We start from the raw sequence: 18,845 nt of genomic DNA on the forward strand, positions 1-18,845 counted from the left end.
GGGAAGGGCTTTTTTCTGAGTAGGAATTAATGACGGTTAAATTCAACGGCCCCACGGGCCTTGGGAAGATAGGTATGGGACCCTTGGCAGTGAAGGCCCAATGACGGCGGTTTCATCACTTTTGGTTGATGTCGGGGTGGGCATGGTACGGTGTATTCCGATTATCATATCGAAATTTAAATATTTAATATCACAATTTTAATATTATAGTATTTGATATGCATTTTTAAAAAATTTAATATTTGTTATGATATTCGGTATTGATAAAAAAAATACGAAAATACCGGATATCATATCGAAGTATTCCATATAGTTACATATATAATTCTATATATATATATATATATATATATATATATATATATATATATATATATATATATATATATATAATACTAATAAATATATAATTAGTATTAGTACAAACTAATTGTTTAGACGTTGAAATTATTTGTACTTTCTTTTGAATATTTTTACATGTGTAGAATGTTAGTATGATATAATTAATTGAAATGCTCTTTTTGTGTATCGAAATATATATATATATCTTGATTGAAATACCATTTTTGTGTAATTGATTAACGAAGACATTGTTTATACTTTCTTTTGAATATTTTTATAAGCGTAAGGTGTTAGTATAATATAATTGAGACGTTTCTTGAATAGCCGAAGTCATAATTTTTTATTATATGTATATATGTAAATTGTAGTCGAACAAACTATGGTTACCGAATTACCGTACCGCAAAATACTGAAATCGAACTTAAAAATACCGAAACATACCGAATTAGTTTGGTATGATAATAGTATAGTATTTTTAAATATCAAAAATCAAAATTACCAAATAGAAGTTTTAAATACCTCAACATACCGTACCATCCCCTAATTTTGGGGGACCCATCTCTATGAAAAGGTCAAATAGAAGAGATAAGATCCCTGACGTTTGACAGAAGCAAGTTGAAATCAGTGAACTGAATCCCAGCCGCAAATATGCATGTTGCTTTTATTTGCATGTTGCTTTTATTTTCTCTCTAGAAAATTTAATATTCTGAAATGTTTCACACTTTCGGCCCCAAGATTAAAATCGAAATGGACAAGAGCTAGTTGATACTCTCCTGATAAAAATGTTTCATACCATTCGTTAATTCAATTAATGAAGTATTTTAAAACAAGAAACAAAAAGCAATTTAAACACATACCTCTTATTATTATAACTATTAAAGATGCATTCCTAAAATGAGCAGAAACTCGAAAAACAGACTATTATGAGCCTATTTGGACACTAAAAAAAAGTAATTATTTATAATTTGAAACTTATAAGTAAAAAAAAAAAATAAGTCGGTGTAGTCCAACTTTTTTTTTTTTTATAAGTTGTTTTCACTTATAAAATTTCGCTTTAGATAAGTTAAGTCAAACAAACCCAATTAATTTTTTGGGTTTATTTTAAGACAAAAATGGCTTTAAGGCTGGCCAGTCAAACACAAAAAAGTTGAAAAGCGAACATAAACTTATAAGCCAATCCAAGCGAGTTCTATATCAATATTAGAGAATTTTAAACTGAAACTTTTCACGGTGGCAAAAAAAAAAAAAAAAATTCAATCTCAAACGATGAAGTAAAACTTGAAAAGAAGTGCTTACTTTGCAAATTGCCAGTGTAATTCAAAAAGGGAACGCAAAGTGGTAATTGAAGTTGCTTACCCTAACTATAGGTAACTTAATTGTAGGCGTTAACTACATCAAAGCTGTAATTATTTATGAAAAAGTATTGAAGACCACATGCGATTCTGATTCCTCCTGCAAGTATGGGTTAACTTTTGGGTACGATACAAAGTAGAAAAGACTGGCTATTAACATATAATACTTGCCTCACAATTTCCAAGGGAATAATCACTAGAAACCCATTCAATCAAAAGTTTTACGGTACCATTATTGATTAAGAATTTGCAATGATATACTGTTACAGTCAATGATTCGATCAACTCTCATCAAATTGAAGTGACGAGCCAGATACAAGGGCAAGCTCAACGGCTGTGCCGCATCTTTATACAGAGTATGAGTCTGCATACTGTACTGATTTTTATTTAATCTAAAAGTGAAACGTAATCTCTTCTTAACATCCACAAATTGAAGAAAATACATTTAAACTGACGGTACTGACTTGGTGATTTTAGTTGGGTTTATTGATTTTTTAAAGAAGATTATTCATTTTCTAGTACTGAAATTTGTTTGAAAATATTTAAGCAAAAATGTCAAAAAGATACTTGAAAAAGAAAGGGAAAGATAAAATAATCAAATCGAGCAACTTGCACATCAATAAGAGGCTTTCATAAATGCTCCATTAATCAACCACAACTTAACAATTAGAATATGAACGAGAAACGAGATTCTTCAATCAGTAGATGGAGATTGAAGACTTGCTTGCTATCATTTTATAAGAAGCTGTCAGAAATAATATCAATTTGTAAAAACTTAGCTTCAAGTAATTATATTGGTTCCAATTTTTGACGTCGTCAATAGAGTTTCAAAACCAAAAACCAATATTTAAATTCAGGGAGCTTGGTTCATTTGCAGCATTGGGCTTTCAGATATACCGACCTCACCTCACCCTCATGTAGCAGACATTCAGCAGAACTGCAGAAGGATGAAACATTAATGTGTAAAGAGTTTCAGCTTTACCTCTTTCAATTTTTGAATCTATAGAAAGGAATCAGAGAACAAAAAGGGTCTTTTCATTTCCTCAAGACAATGATCAGATAGACTATCACAGTGGAGTAAGAGAAGCCAGATACCATTTTCCAGTCAGCAATTTTATGGGAGTAGATTTGCAAGTTCTGGATTTAATGCTTGGCGTTAGAGACCTGATATCAGCTAGTTGTTTATCTTGAGCAAAGTTCAAAAACTTTTGTTAAAAGCTCTCACTATTCCACAAACAATTCAACTGTTCAGTAGAGAATCCAAAGTGCATCCTTACACTGACACCATAAAGACTAGACCATCTCATATTGCCGGGTCAGCCATTTATTACCAGGAATTGTCATAATTATTTCAAGTCTAAAGCAACGAAGGGACAAGCCTGAGCCTTAAAAATCCTACAAAAAAGTGCAATCTGTGAAATCCTTCAAGGACAAGACGACACCCACCCTCAAGAAGTGATGTGCTGAATTCAAACCCCGCACCCTAATCCCTTATCTGAAAACAAAACTACTGGTATCATAATACAAATAGCCAAAAAGATCACGAGGATTCCTTACACTAGACAGCATCATTGAAATTTACATTTAGTCCTTGAACCACCATCCCTTTTCATATGATTTTAGAAAGATGTGCATATGTAAAATAAAGCAAAGAAACCTAAAAAAAGCCAATTGGAACAAGGAAAGAGATTATTAGGATGAAATTTCTCTGGTTATTCCCGACTCCTGCACCATAACCACAGAGTTATGGCACCATAACTACTACAAAATTTGACAGACCAAAAGATTCAACAACAAGAAGAACGTTTTGCAACCACAAGTTGTAGTCTCAGCTCAGTAGCACAACTAAATGTAACTAATGCAAGCAAAGGCCATATAATAGAAACCGATCAGATGTTATTCCAAAACTAACATTCGCGAAAATAAATTCTAGCTACTACTAAAAATTTGATTACCAAGTAACACTTCAATTGGCACTACCTACTATTCACTGGAAAATAAAAGAAGATAAAATAAAGAAAAAGGATACTCCAATTTTTGTATATAAGTGATTTCTCAACATTCCATAAATCAGGGAGCGCCTTCGCCTGCCAATCATCTCCTACCTTACCTACCAAACGCTTGATCAAATCTTCTTTTTCGACATATCCACCATTGTCAATGAGTCATTCTTAGTCATGTTGTTTCCATATATTACCCCATCTTTCCATTTCAATTGTTTTTACTTGTTTATTTGTTCATCATTCCAATTTTTTTTTCCTTCAAAAGTATGATAAAGAAAACAATTAAAGTATATGAATAGCGCAAATTCTGTTTAGGTAGAGGGATGTTAAGTAGGTGATAGTTGTCTGTGTATAAGAGATTGGAACTACAAGGGAAGTGCAGAGAGAGGTGTTTGGGAACAGAGTTGACTAGGGAGGCTGGAGTGGGAGGCTCATGATATCTTTTTAGGAGAGGTAGATCTAAGGGAAATCAAATTTTAGATGAGATCCTAACTCAACAATAATTGAACTGTTAGCTTAAGAATGCTTTGCTAGATTACTTGTTTAGAGACATAACTCTTTTAATAAAAGAAATCACGGCCGCCTTTTCGCTAAAGTAAGGTAGTAGATGCTAATTTGGAAATTAAACCAGTTGGAATGTGCTGGGCTATGTTTAATGTAGATAATTAAAGAATTTCTAATTAGCATCTAAATTGAAACACTAGTTTGTATACTTGATGAATGGTTGATGAGAGAAGACAACAAAGCAGCATATTCCCAACAAACAAATCAGTCCAAAATAGAAATATAAACACAAGCAGAAATCAAAAGATTCCCAAATAGAGCCCTCATCGTATAACAAGCTTGCTATCAGGCTCACAACTGAAGTCATGTAATACGATTAGCATCATGCATTGAGTGGATTCTCATGTTCTTCCCATGAAGCACAAATATATGTGTGTATTGTATATAGTGCATTATATTATTATAAGCAAAAAAAAGATTAGCTTAAAGTGCAAACATTGAACCCTCAGCCTTTTTATATACTTTGCATCCCAAAAACATCAATTCGAACAGCTCTGTCAAGCTATTTCAAAAGAACATCTAGTCATATAACTAACCAAACAACAACTGCAAAAATCATGTCTATTGCTAAGAAAAATGGAGTACTAACAGAAAAGATCATGAACATGATCACTTCACAGATTGAGCAGTGCATTCCCTAGCAAAATGCCCCGCCACCCCACAGTTGTAACACTTGCCTCCTCCACTACCACCACCATATCTCCCATAATTACCACCACCTCCTTCACCGGGACAATCTCTTGCCAAGTGTCCTTGTACCCCACATGTATAACAAGCCCCGCCACCTCCACCACCACGAGCACCAAGACGTCCACTACTCGGACATTCTTTAGCCATATGACCATACCCACCACACGTGTAACAACCACCACCGCCTCCTCCAACAGCAACACCACCACTACGGTCACAATCCCTAGCTAAATGCCCAGCAACACCACAGTTATAACAACCACCTCTTCCACCACCAACGCTACGATCACAGTCCCTAGCTAAATGTCCAGTCCTCCCACAACTATAGCACACACCACCATTGCCATTCCTTCTATAACCATAACCACCATCACTGCCACGTGTGTTACTGTTTCCCTTGCCATTATTGAGAGGAGCACCATGGGGTCCAGTGACATCAATAGCCTGATACTTATCACCCTTAACAGTCATGGTAAACTCCACTTTTTGACCTTCGTAAAGAGAACGATAGCCATCAGATTTGATCTCAGATTGATGAACGAATAGATCTTCTGATCCATCATCAGGTTTGATGAAACCGTAACCTTTTTGGTTATTGAACTTGGAAACTGTACCAGTCATTCTTGATGTCTCCACCGCCATTGTTAACCGATGGATTGATCAAAAAGAACCCTTGAGAATGTCGTAATTCTAAAGGGAGATTTTTATAAGCTAAGGGGAAACCCTAAGTTCAGTTTCCGCGCCTAAAGCGTTTGTTTCGGGATTTTCGGTTACTTATTTGAGTTGGTTTGTATTTTAAGTGATGAGATGTCGTAAATTTGTATTCTAGAATTTGTTTATTTTGTACTATTATGTATTTTTCTTGCTTAGAAAAATCAAATATGTCTACCCCTTGTTACATCTTCTATTTTTAAGCAAAGTTCAAAATCCAACACATATACCAGAGTAAGGACTAAAAAGATATTCAGAATTCATTTTGGTCTGTTTGGATACTGATACGCCCAGGATAAAAGTAAAATACATAATACTACTTATATGATTTCAAATATCATTTGACACGGATTTAAAACAATTTGAATCTAAAATAGTAGTATGTTAGGGTTAATATTTTGAATCTCGCTTTTGATTAGGTGTATCCTAACAGATTTTGAAGGATTCAAACTTATGTATCACTCTGCTTTGGCTGGCTAATAAGAAGAAATCATTATTGTTCTTGGTCAAAATATATTAGAAAGAAATTTTAGCTCCTAAATTTCTTTCCTCAAACAGTTAGCCTCGGAATAATTCTTTTGGGATTTGGCCATTTCTTTTCAAAATTAACGCGTAACCAAGAGAATAGATATGAAAATCTACATTGCGAAAAGTCCGTAATTCGATTAACATTACAAAAATAAAGATTTAAAAGAAACACATAGAGGAACTAGTCAAAAGTATTACTGTAGATAAGATAGCGCCATGTTTTAATAATGGCAATTTTGCAATCTTATGCATCATATTTTACTTTGCTAAATCAGAAAGTAGAGACAAGTTAAATGGACCTCAATCAGGAAAACAAGGATATTGTAGTAATTACAAAATAAAAATCAGACTCATAAGAGAGTGCGATTGAGGTTGATTCAGCTATATGTTATTGATCCAGGTCCTCAAAAATTCAACTTTTAGAGGGGCAATGTCAATACACTGATTCATTTAGAGATACAGATGAAATTTAAAAAGAAAAGGGAAAACCCAAAAAAATATATGAAAATAAATTTCAAAGGAAAAATTTACCTATCTACATGGATGCAGGGGAGAGAAGCATAAAGTTGGCTCATATTTGTACAAAGAAAAGTAAAAATATTTAGTAGACTTCCACATTCCATTGCTCTGCCTTCTTCAATTGCTTCTTGTAGTCCGCCCAGACAAGACCTTCAAAAGTACAGCAAATGTAAGCCTCGGAACAAAGCGAATACATGTACATGATGTAACGACATATTCAAAAATACATGATCTCATTGTTTGACTCTAGGGACTCCTAGCAGCAAATTAGTATTAAAAAAGGGGGATCGATATTTATACTACAGTAAGTTGGGGCTGGTTATTTGAGTTCCGACTATCCGAAGAATCCATATTTATAGTGGAGGAGAGAAGTATGAGGATTTTATCAGTGTATGGGGAAAAAAGACTACATAGTTTGGATATATGTTACCATCTCTTTCAGCAAGTGAAGACATAATTTCATCAATTCCGGACTCCATGCCCTTGAGTCCACACATGTAGATGAATGTGTTTTCTTTCTGTAGCATAGTCCATAGTTCTTCAGCATATTGAGCCATTCTGGTTTGGATGTACATCTTTTCACCTTTCTCATTAGTTTGCTCTCTGCTCACAGCAAAGTCCAATCTGAAGTTTTCTGGGGCCTTCTCCTTCATTTTTTCGAATTCCTACAACATAGCAAACAAGCAGATTCCCAAATTCAAAAGATCTCAGTCAATTTTGCTAGAAATATTTGATTCAGCAGATCGAACAGTGGAGAATCAAGTAGTATCGAGTATGATAAAAATTACCTCCTTGTAAAGGAGTGAGCTGCTGGTAGGCACACCCAAGAACAGCCATGCCAAACCATTGAACTGCATGACACCAAATACATGTCATTCAGCAGATAATGATCAGAGATAAGAATATGTTACTGCATATGACTACAATGAAATCCTGCCGTTAGCTGCATATGTAATTCAAAACCTTTGAATAAACTAGTGTTGGATATTTTAAGTGTTTAATAACCATTCATCTTTGAGTCAAATAGCACTTAATAGTTCACTATTTCATCCATCTAAAACTCAAAACTTTTGTGCCTATAACCATGCAGTTTTCTTCTTTTAGTTCTTATCATTTCCCTAGATGTGCTGAAGCCAATCAAATTAAAAATGAAGGGAAACAAATGGTTATTTTGTGTACCTTGTAATCCTCGTGCTTTTCGAAGAACATTTTCCATAGGAATGAACGGAAAGGAGCAATTCCAGTTCCAGTGGCAAGCTGAGAGACAAAATCAAATTAGAAAAAAATGCATGGTCAAACTGAAAGGCAGCAGAAGTGTCTTAGATGACAATAATATAGCTACAAATAAAATTTCACCATTATAATGGTAGCATTTGGATCTTTTGGCATGAGCATTTCTTTGCCAACAGGTCCAGTAATCTTGACATCTGCTCCAGGCTTCAAGTCACCTAAAATATGAAGCATTTGAAGTTACATAAGTGAGCTGGGCCATTTATATTCTTGTCCTACGCATCAGGAACAGTCGCTTAAATTCAATACTGACTGGGAAACTAAGATAAGAACAGATAAATTAACATCATCTAGAGAATTAGCGAGTCATTTATTCTTACATAAGAAGTTTGAGCAAACTCCTTTAACTTCTTCCCCTTTGTCATTGGTGTACACAAGCCTTTTGACACACAGAGAAACCTGTATGAAATCGCAAATTCAGACACCTAACTTGCAAGCCCCTAAACAACTATGAGTATTTTATGGAATTCGTATAGTGTATATCACCTATACTTGTTGGTAGAAATGATAATTGCCAATATTAATCACACTCTAGGCAAATGTTTATCAATCTGTCAAGACTGAACTGTAATAGATAATTTTTTGAATAAATAGGAATACAAAGCTTACGGTTTTGGAGTCACCGAAGTCACCAAGGGCACTGCTAGCAATGGAGTACAATCTAAGCTTGTGAGGCTTCCCATTGGCATCTTCACCATCAGCAATCACACCAATGGATTGGCCTTCTCTATATGGGACCTCTCCTGATCAATCCATTAAAAACAATTCAGCTCTAATAAACTCAACAGTTTATACTACAAACAAAATAGATACAATTTGTTAGATTTAAGCCCATACCCTCAGTGCTGAAGACCATGTGCCAAGTTTCACCAGGTGCATCATCACCAGTGATCTTAGTGTTGAGTAGACATCTACCAATGTAAGGCTCCTTTGGCCTGAACTTGTTGACAACAACACCCTCATCCTGTTTCTTTGAAATCTTCTCAACTTTAGCAGGAGCCTCAGTGGTCACTTGGGCTCTGATAGAAACCACTCTGCTACCACCTGACACACTTCTGTAGTACAATGGCACCTGTCATGACAAAATCCATGGTCAGCACTATATTACAATTTCCAAGAAAAAGAATAACTTGAAAAGAAATTGAATTTTACCTTGTTAAAGTTGATCTTTTCTGGGGAGATGATGGAGGTTCTAGTGGGAAAAGAGGTGGTCTTGGATGATGGAAGAGAGACTGCAGCACTTACTGCAGTAGCCATGTTTATGATATGATACTGAGAGATGGAATAAGAAAATTAAGATAATAAGGGAATGGTGAAGAAGGAAAAATAAGGAGAAGGGGAATTGGGATCTTTTTAGAGAGCCTAGTGGATTAAGAATTGGGTGGAGGAGATTAGAAGTGAAAAGGCAGTGGCAGATGTGAGGATAAGAGAAGCGTATGATTCTAGAGCCTCACCCTCTGGTTTTTTGGCTATTATGTTTGAAAGAAATCTGTGGACAACAACGACGTGCTTGATATTATTGATTCTTACCAAACGAGATATTCATGTAACAATTGACTTACACTTTTTTTTTTTTTTTTGGTTTTATGTCCGGTACTCATTCTAGAGCTCAACTATTTAATTATGTAGTGTATAAGACCCACATTTTAAAAGCCCTTACTTGAATTTTTTTGGCTCAAACCCCGAATAAATTAATTTGTTATAGTAAGTTACTTACAAATTATTCGCGGTTAGCAATCAAGGTTACATAACTGTTAACTAACTTGATTATATAAATATTTTCTATACCGCCGAAACAAGAAATCAAACTTTAATGACCTAATGGACATGCAGCCATGAAATCTATATTAATATGGGCTAAACATTTAATGCTTTGAACTTGATGTCCCATTGGTAAGTGGTAACCACATGATGTTAAGATGTAGAAGTTAGGGTAACATATAAATGACACATATTTGAGTACTTGTTTAGTTAAGAAGTAAATGGAAATAAAATTAACGGAAACATTGAATTAGAAGAAACCCTTGGTGTTAGTAGTACCTTTTTTTAAAAAAAAGATCCCAACCTGCGAGTACTGGCAGTATAACAAAAATACTAGCGGAGAGTGATCTTTATTGAATTTTGTTTGAAAAGGCGACTCTGTGTTAAGAAGATAAATTCATTGTCATTAACACCAGCTGATAAAATTAATTAAATTTTCATTTCTTATGAACAATTATACCCTCTTCTAAGTATAAATTCTAATTGTGGTTTTTCCGATCTGACAGCCTCTCAAACAAATTAAATTCATCCATTTCAGTATCACATCCACAAACAGTACTTCCCACCAATGCCCTATTAGAACACAGCTTTTCTGTACTAGGATTAACTTCAAAGAACCAAGGAGAAAAATTAAAAGGGGGAGGAGAATGGAGGGGAACAGTGAAAAAAAAGTTGAGAAACCTTGCGTCCTAAAGCTCGAGAAATCGAAGGGGAAAAAAAAAACTCATTGGTTGGGTTTTAATTTGCCGGGTTACATCAGTTGGACCCATTTTGACCCAATTTTAGCGGATTATTTTGGGTTAGCCCAAAATGGCCCATCAACTATTTCATTAGCAACCCAATCCATTCAGATCTGGGTGAGTTGGGTGGGTTATACGGTTTTGGGTTGGTTTTCCAATGCCTAATTACTTTAGGGGAAAGGACATAATTGGCCGGTCGGGTGAAACTAATTCCACCTCGTGACCAAAGTTCTTCTAAACCCAAATTATACCCACTAAACTAATCCCATCCATTAGCCAATACTTTATAAACTGTATCATTCTTGTATAGAAAGTGTGTCATACGTTTAGACAATATATCATACATATACAGTATATAAACTGTATCATTCTTGTATAGAAAGTGTATATATAATTCCAGCATATGTATATAAATTGTATCATTCTTGTATAGAAAGTGTATCATACGTATAAAAAATGTATCATACATATACGTATAGAAATCGTATCATTTTTGTATATAATATGTATCACTACTGTATATGTATAGAAAATATATCATACGTATACAAACTATATCATTATTGTATAATATGTGTATAATAAATGTATAATTAACGTATAATAAATGTATAATTAATTCCAGCATATGTATATAAAGTGTATCATTCTTGTATAAAAAGTGTATATATAATTCCAGCATATGTATATAAATTGTATCATTCTTGTATATACTTACTAAATATACACATATTATACATATTTTGGAATATTTTTTAATAAATGTATACATATTATAAATGTTTTGGGATTATTTGAATAAAAAGCCCAAAACACAAGGGAAGGGGAAGAGGCAAAAAATCTGGTTGTTGCCTTGAGTTGGGCCAGCCAGCGCTTGGCATTATTTTGTGCCGGCCGGCCAGCTGGCGGCATTAGGCTCAAATGTTGGCCAAATGTGGCATTACTTTGGGGCGTTGGACACACAGTGTCCTTTTCCCATTACTTTACATTTTCAAACTTTTTCAAAGTTCTCCAATCAAGTAAATCTAAGTACTTACATTTTGAATTTTTGTCTTAAACATTTACTTATCAAATCCGAAATCTCGATTAATTTTCTGTTACGGCTCCATCTCTCTACGTGCATTCGACCTCAAGTCCTTCATTCGATTTCTCACAATTTTTAGATTTTTGATTAGTCGCAATGTTTTCAACTCCACAACATGAGTTTAATTTCTCATGGACAGACAACCCTGTAATGAGCCGCTCATTTATTAACTCAACTCATTTTATCAAACTCAAATGCAATTCAACCCTGTCCATTTGACACTCTCACTAATAATATGCTGATCTTATCGAAAGAAAGCTGCGGATGTAGAACATGAAACATGCAGATTCATGAAGAAGAAAGATTATAAGACGATGAGTTTGTTCTGACTCCACATCATTTTGGCCCATCAATCATCAAATATTCCAATGTGGGGCGGCAGGAGCCTCGTGTTAAGGCATTATAGGTGTTCTGTAGTGGGTGAAAGTAAACCAAGATATTTTCATTATTGTGCTTCGACTGCAGTTTAGTCTTGCTTCTTAATTACGACATCATCATATATCACTCACAAGTTAAATAGTGGGTGAAGGTTACCACGGTCTGTTTGGCCAAGCTTATTTTTTTCCAACAGTGTTTATTTTTCAAGCATACTCTTACAACTTGTCATGCCCTTATGTTGCAAGATCCATGGCATGTCCTTATTTCAATTTTTTTTTAATGAGTTGCATATTTTTTCCTGTCAAAAGTTTACAGCTTAGCATTTCAGCTAAAATCACAAGCAAAATTTGATGCCAGTGGCTGGATCCAGTCAACACGAATTAGGATGAGAGGTGTTTTATCTTTATATGTTATCATTTCCTGGTTATGAATGTGATAATCTGATCAGCAAGAAGAAAATTGAACGAGAGTTCTCTCAAATTAGCGTTCACTTCCTCTGCCTCTTGCATGACTAGATTTCGCAATAGAAACTTTAGCACGTAACCTGGAATTATTATCCAATGCTTTGGAATGAAATATATCTCAATAGGCAGCTGTAAAAATCAATACGGTTCTCTGTAGAATATAAGTAGATAGACAAGTCACAGATGTCACTGATGAATGGGCACACCACTTAAGTAAACTATTCCTTAAATTTTCCAACTGCCTCAGAACTTGGAACGTTAAAAGTTCTCAAGTACTTAGGTGAGGTGGATCCCTCAATATGTTTTCTCTAAACAAGGGAATACAGATAATTATGCGGGAAAAATATTCTATGATGACAAAAGTATAAATGGCTTTTTATTTTAATCATTATGATAAACAGTTAGGAAGAAAATATTAGACTCCGATTTGTTCAATTGCAAATTGAGTTTGTGAAAGCTGGCTTTAATTCCCTTTTTATAAAGTAGGCAGTCACCAATCTAACACAACTGTCACATTGAAAACGTCCAGTATCCTGCCTGGGTCTTTGGCGCCCACTTCCATTTTTCATTATGCTAAAAGAATATATTCACTCACAATTCACTCTCCTGTAACAATTCCATGGATTGCTAAATTCCTCCCTATTCTCTGGGATGTAGGCTAGTGTAGAAAGAATAGAAAAAGTACCCTTGTGAAAAGGCTGTCATTTCTTTATTGGAATTTCACGGGTCAAGAATGGTGTTTATTGGTTGGAATCATTTTTCTACGCTGGTCCAATTTATTGGTTGGAATCATTTTTCTACGCTGGTCCAATCTTGAGTCTTCATTTTGTCTGCAGTCCTCAAATTCAGGGCTGTTTTGGCTGGGTCAATCAACTTAATGCTCAGCAAAAGAAGGTGGGCTTCAACCAAATCAGTCTTTTCTAAAGGAAAAGAAAAAGTCATGTACTCATATTTGCCACTTGGGGTTTAAGAGAAGTCAGCTGCTATTATAACTCAATTCAGCACTGAAAGCTGAATCTATCAAATAATTAGATACTAGAGAATAGAGATCATAGGGAGATATTGTTGACATATTCTTAACATATGATATTTGTTTCAAAAAAATCAAGGGGTCATTGCTTGGTCTCTTTCTCTTCTTATAACCGAGAAATTCTCAAGGGCCATTGCGTATTGCGTGGACCTCCTCCCTCTCTACTATGACGAAACTATTCATCTCCTCTAATATGAGAATTATCATTACAGAGCAAACCACTTTCTTCATAAAGTCTTTTCAAGAAACAACTAGATCAAAATAGAAAATTGAACTATACAAGTATTGAGCCAAACTCACAGACCTCAAAGTTCATCTCTGCATTTCTCTTAAAATATTTAGCTTAATAAATATAATGTATCCCTATTTCTATTTTAGAGTAATTCTTTTACTTTAGTCCTTAAGGAAAGAAAAAAAAAAAAAAGTTGGAGGGCTTCTCAAAAAAAAAAAAACAAACAAAAAAAAAAATTGGAAAGAAAACCATATGAATGACCTGAGTTTCTAATAACAATAAGAGAGATTATGCAACAAACATCAAAAGCGGTATCCATTCGTTTTGTTAATTTAGAGGGGATTGCATAATTCACCTTGCTTAGCATGCTAGACCTTAAAATGTCATCGCTTTTAGGTTTACTTTCATTCCATCCATAAAAAAGTTTCACTACTTAAACTTCAGTTACCATAATTCACTCTTCAAATTTCTCTTTTAACAAATAACACCTTAGTCTTAGTCTCACCTTAGAAAACATTTGGGTATTTTGAGTCACAATAGCTATACAATAAAGGATTATGTTGGCATAGGGTCTTTCCAAGGCCAAGTGAGAGCCAGAGTGTCCCTTGCAAAATAAGAAATGCCCTTCAGCATCATGAACTGAAAACCGGGAAGTTGAGAAAATGAATGTCAATATAACCAATGAATAAGAAATTCTGTGTCCTAGATACAATAATACACCTTGTGGAACTCAAAAATATTACAACGGAGCAACAGGATTTGATATTTTATAGGGGGTGGAGAGGGTGTTCCACTATATCATTAGGGCAGGCAAAAGACCTATCTTATGTACACTCCCAAGACCATAGTAAACTGAGAGAAAACTGTAAATATAAATAGATATTTCCATCTAAAAACTTACAAATTCTGCACATTTGAGTTATGCAGATGCAATCAATGGAATCCCCTTGATCCTCTGGATTGATACAGTTCCAGCCTGCTTTTAGCTTCCTGCAGTAAAGCCTCCACCTCTTCATCGTGAATCAAGGATGACTGCTTTGATGCCCATTCAAGAACTGAAAGCACCTCAGCTTGAGCAAGCTCTTCGCTATCAGGGACGTGCAATGCGATGTAACATAGCAAAAGCAATGCAGGACTCTGAACTATTTGTTCACCAAAGTAAACAAGTTGGATCACAAGTTTCGTCCCTCCAGCGCTTATGATTGCCTTGGAATGATCAAGGTGAAGGTAATTAGATGAGCTAGCAAATTTTGTGAGGGCAATTGCAGCTTCCTTAGAGATCTCTACTTCTTGCTCATCTAGCAGCTTTACTAATGGAGTAATCATCCTTGTCTCTGTTGCTCGAAAAGTCCTCGCTAAACTCCCGATAGCTTTAACACATGGAACAAGCAGATCCGAATCAGCTTGTTCGATGATTCTCAACAATTGATCAACAACAGCTTTGCAGGCAGGGGAATTAGGCTTAAATGCTGACCTTCTCAACTCAGCGTCTACTTCTGCCACAGATGTTATTTCCATAACCGCCATAGCAGAATTGTACTGAACATCCTCGGGTCCTTTCTCTAACAGTACTGCAAAGCAAAGCAATGCTCTTGATTCAGTGATGCTACGACAAATAGGCGAATTTCCTTTAGCAAGTTTCCATAATGCTCTTGCAGCCATTGCCTTCATATAAGCCTTAGTAGCAGGGTCCTCTAATTCTCTCCCTTTATTATTACTCAGCCCTGATGAAGAAAGAGTATGCTGACTGTGGTGGTGCACTTGGTTTCCCTTCACAGTGTTACTATTTCCATTAACCTTGACCTGATTTGTCTGGTTTAAACCATTGACTATTTGACCCTTCATTGCCGTAGCAACCACACTATGCATATGATTAGGCTTGTTACTCCCAAGAGGATGTTGAATATGATTTTTATCTTCATCCTCAATCACCTTATTATCCACAGTATTAGCAACTTTACCGTTAGTATTACTACTAGCCAACACAACAGCGTGGTGCATCGACGTTGCTTTACTAACAATAGCATACTTACTATGCTCCTGAACAGTTTCAAAAGCAAGATGACTAACCAACAATCGAATCGTATTATGTTGGTGGAAAAGATCTTGACATTTAGGATAATGAGCAGCAAGTTCAGATACAGCCCAAGCCACAACTGCTTGCACCTTCATAGGACCTTCTTTAAGGATTTTCGCGAAAACTGAACAAACCCCAGCATGTATCATATGTTCAACACTTTCAGGGTCACGTCCAAGAAGCCCAATTGCCCTGGCAGCATTTTCCTGACCCTCAGCTTTCCCTTCTTTCAACAATTTCAACAATGGCCCAACACCACCTTCTTCAATAATCAACTTCCCATATCTATCATTATCTCTAGCTAAAGAAACAAGTGAATTAGCAGAATCTGACCTGTCATCAACACTACCTGTATACAAAATCGCGATCTGTTCCCAAATAAGACATAAAATGGGCTCATTAGCAGCAATAGGAGGCAAACCCAAACAATCATCAGCCCTTTCATCAGCTGAAGCAGATACACGAAGCAGCCATGACACGTCACCAATTGAGTTTTCCAACTGTGATGACATTTTACGGAATTGTGCAGCAGGGATTATTGTAAAAACACGTTTAACAAGTCCATGTGCTCTACACTTTAACACAAGTACTAAAGCTTTTTCAAGAACTTGTTCAGTGTCATCAATGATCCGGCGCGTGGGACGTTCGTAAAGATCGTTACCGGCGCGTGCAGCTTGACGAAGAAGGGCAACAAGTTTCTCAGTTTTGGAACGAAGATCAGTGCATTCTTGCTTGAATGAACTTGCTTCATCAGCTGCTTTTATCACCTGGTCTGCTAATTGGATCGGCTTTGTTAAGATCTGCTTCACTAGGTCAGCCATAAAATCCAAGAAAACTCAAAAACCGTAGATCAGAAGTGCTAAAGATTGATTCTTGAATCAACCACACCTCAAAATCAACAGAAAAATCAATAAAAAGTGGGTCTTGAAGTATTTTTTTGGTGTATTGAGAAATGAATGAGAAAAGTTATGAACACGTATGGGGAGAAAAAAAGGAGAATTTGATTTTTGGGTTTAGAAGGGATTTTGTTTACATTGAAATTTGGATTGCTGAAGTGGTCTTGAAGGCTTGGCAATGGAGGAGTTGGGGTTGGGTGACTGACTTGGACAGTCTTACGATTTTTACGAGGTCAAATGCGTGTTTTGTTATTAGTTATATATTCTTTTTCTTTTTCCACTTACTTTTATAATGTTGGCCTGTGGGTGCGGTGTTTGTAATTAGCTGTCTGAATTCCAATTTTACTCAAAAGTTTTTTTTTATTTTATTTACTACTAAAAAGAAATTATAGGATTTTTGTTTGAACTGTAATAAATTAACCAGACAAGTTTTAGGGAATAATGTGTAGTAAAAGATTTTATTAAAATGACATTTGGGACTGTCGTAACGCTGGCCAATTACATTATAGCGTATTAATATATCAACAGAGGGGTTGTTAGTTGTCACCTTAATTACGTACTAATGGAAATGACCCATTCGCTACAGTCCAAAAAATAAAATAAAAGGAACAACAGGGTCTAGATTGATTAATAGGGGCGTGGGGCAATGGAGGTGAAGGGTTTTGGGCAGGAAATTATTATAATCAGAAATCCAGATCATAGGTTATGTGGGGTTTGCTTTTGCGATTGTCATTTGTCACTTTTAGGACTAATCTATCACATGCCCCCAATTGAACGGCTACCTATTTTAGATAGACTATTATTATTTCATGGCCCTGGATTTTCCTCTCCCTTCTTTTTTTTTTTTTTTTTTTTTAATAACTTCTTTAATGTTGCAATTTATTTCTGAGCTCAACAAAATGCTTCTTTTATAGTACTTCTAGTACTTTGTTTATAAAGCGAATGAGCCAATTGTGAGCTTTGGTCAAGTTGCAACTTGCAATATTCGTGTTTTGTGTATTTGGAATATTGTCTTTACAATTTCGGACCCAGACACCTTCAAGATCGATTGAAAGCTTTCAAATTGTGATGTTTAATTAACTTAATTCTAATCTTGATTGAAATACTTCATCAAATTTTGAGGAAAATTAAGACATGCTTCTCTCACACTTTTTACCTTTTGTGTTCTTCAATACCATCACTCACTCAGCTGCGGAGCTAGAGCGTTAGTTTTTTATTTGGCATAATTTAATAATTTTGGCAAAAAATTTACATTTGTATTAAAACTCACTTAATATGTTTAAATAATTCATCCAAAACTAGTAAGTTATCTTTTCTAGGAACCAGAATCCATAAACTCAAATTTCTAGATCCGCCTCTGCCATCACCACCTTTCACAAAATTTAAAATTTAACAAGCTCGTTTGGTATGTGGGGTGGGATAGACAAGAATATCTCATGAATTGAGGTATCTCATGGGATTAGCTATCCAGCTTTTACATGAGATAGCTAATCCCACCATTTTAGTATATCTCATAAGATTGTTATCCCTTATCCACCAATCAAATGTGAGATAAAATAATCTCGCTTTTTATCCTAATATTATTACCCCTTATCATACCAACCAAACAAGCCCCGTTTTGACTAAAAATGAAGGGATAACATTGCAAATACTCCGCACACAAGGCCATAAACTTGAGCTTTGACTTGATAAGTATGTACATGTTAAACGTGTCCGCCTCACTTAATCAGATGATTATTTTAACCTGTTATCGTATTGCTTTCGAATGAATATTATAACATTAACTGACGCGTGGTTCCATTAGTCAGAAAGTCAAGCAACACATACGAAATCATGTACGCAAGTATGATGGTAAAATTTTATGAAAAACAATTATATATAAGTATGGGAGTTGCCAGTTGCTTGCAGGTTTCATTTAATTACTGGAGCGCCATCAATGCCGCAAAGCCATGGGAAATTTTTTAGAGTGATGAGATAATTAGTAGTGGAATATATTCCCACTCAGCTTTTCCTCCTAAAATATCTTGACAATTCTATTCCTTTTTATTGCCATACAGGAATAGAAGTCCACAAAAGAGAACTAAGATTTATGGTAAGGCATCAAGTCTCAATTCTTTCTCTGTTTATAATTGGTGCTAGAAGTTTATTTATCCTCATTTTTCTGTTATCAAGTCATGCCAAGTA

The 18,845-nt window shown here is 35.2% G+C and overlaps 3 protein-coding genes across 4 annotated transcripts; all 3 read right to left on the reverse strand.

Moving 5' to 3' along the window:
* Window positions 1–4,684: 4,684 nt before the first annotated feature.
* On the reverse strand, window positions 4,685–6,416 carry LOC132046440 (cold shock domain-containing protein 3-like). The gene has a single exon (XM_059437068.1). It carries the CDS (start codon window positions 5,591–5,593, stop codon window positions 4,871–4,873), a length of 723 nt encoding a protein of 240 aa, XP_059293051.1. The 5' UTR covers window positions 5,594–6,416; the 3' UTR covers window positions 4,685–4,870.
* A 140-nt stretch (window positions 6,417–6,556) lies between these two features.
* Window positions 6,557–9,437, reverse strand: LOC132046438 (ferredoxin--NADP reductase, leaf-type isozyme, chloroplastic). Of its 2 annotated transcripts, XR_009412702.1 has the most exons (10): window positions 9,152–9,437; window positions 8,837–9,071; window positions 8,609–8,742; window positions 8,320–8,398; window positions 8,066–8,157; window positions 7,889–7,966; window positions 7,498–7,560; window positions 7,140–7,374; window positions 6,722–6,859; window positions 6,557–6,631 (listed from the first exon to the last, which is right to left on the reverse strand). XR_009412702.1 is itself a non-coding variant. In XM_059437066.1 (9 exons), the coding sequence occupies exons 1-9, from the start codon at window positions 9,254–9,256 to the stop codon at window positions 6,792–6,794; spliced, it is 1,089 nt and encodes a 362-aa protein (XP_059293049.1). In that variant the 5' UTR covers window positions 9,257–9,437; the 3' UTR covers window positions 6,557–6,791. The 2 variants fall into 2 exon arrangements, 1 of the variants encoding a protein (XP_059293049.1); XM_059437066.1 differs by having other exon boundaries at window positions 6,557–6,859.
* A 4,905-nt stretch (window positions 9,438–14,342) lies between these two features.
* Window positions 14,343–16,911, reverse strand: LOC132046441 (uncharacterized). Its single transcript, XM_059437069.1, has one exon. The coding sequence runs from the start codon at window positions 16,584–16,586 to the stop codon at window positions 14,622–14,624; it is 1,965 nt and encodes a 654-aa protein (XP_059293052.1). The 5' UTR covers window positions 16,587–16,911; the 3' UTR covers window positions 14,343–14,621.
* Window positions 16,912–18,845: the final 1,934 nt, after the last annotated feature.

The sequence above is a fragment of the Lycium ferocissimum genome, chromosome 2, assembly GCF_029784015.1.
Source record: "Lycium ferocissimum isolate CSIRO_LF1 chromosome 2, AGI_CSIRO_Lferr_CH_V1, whole genome shotgun sequence".
Taxonomy (NCBI): Eukaryota; Viridiplantae; Streptophyta; class Magnoliopsida; order Solanales; family Solanaceae; genus Lycium; species Lycium ferocissimum.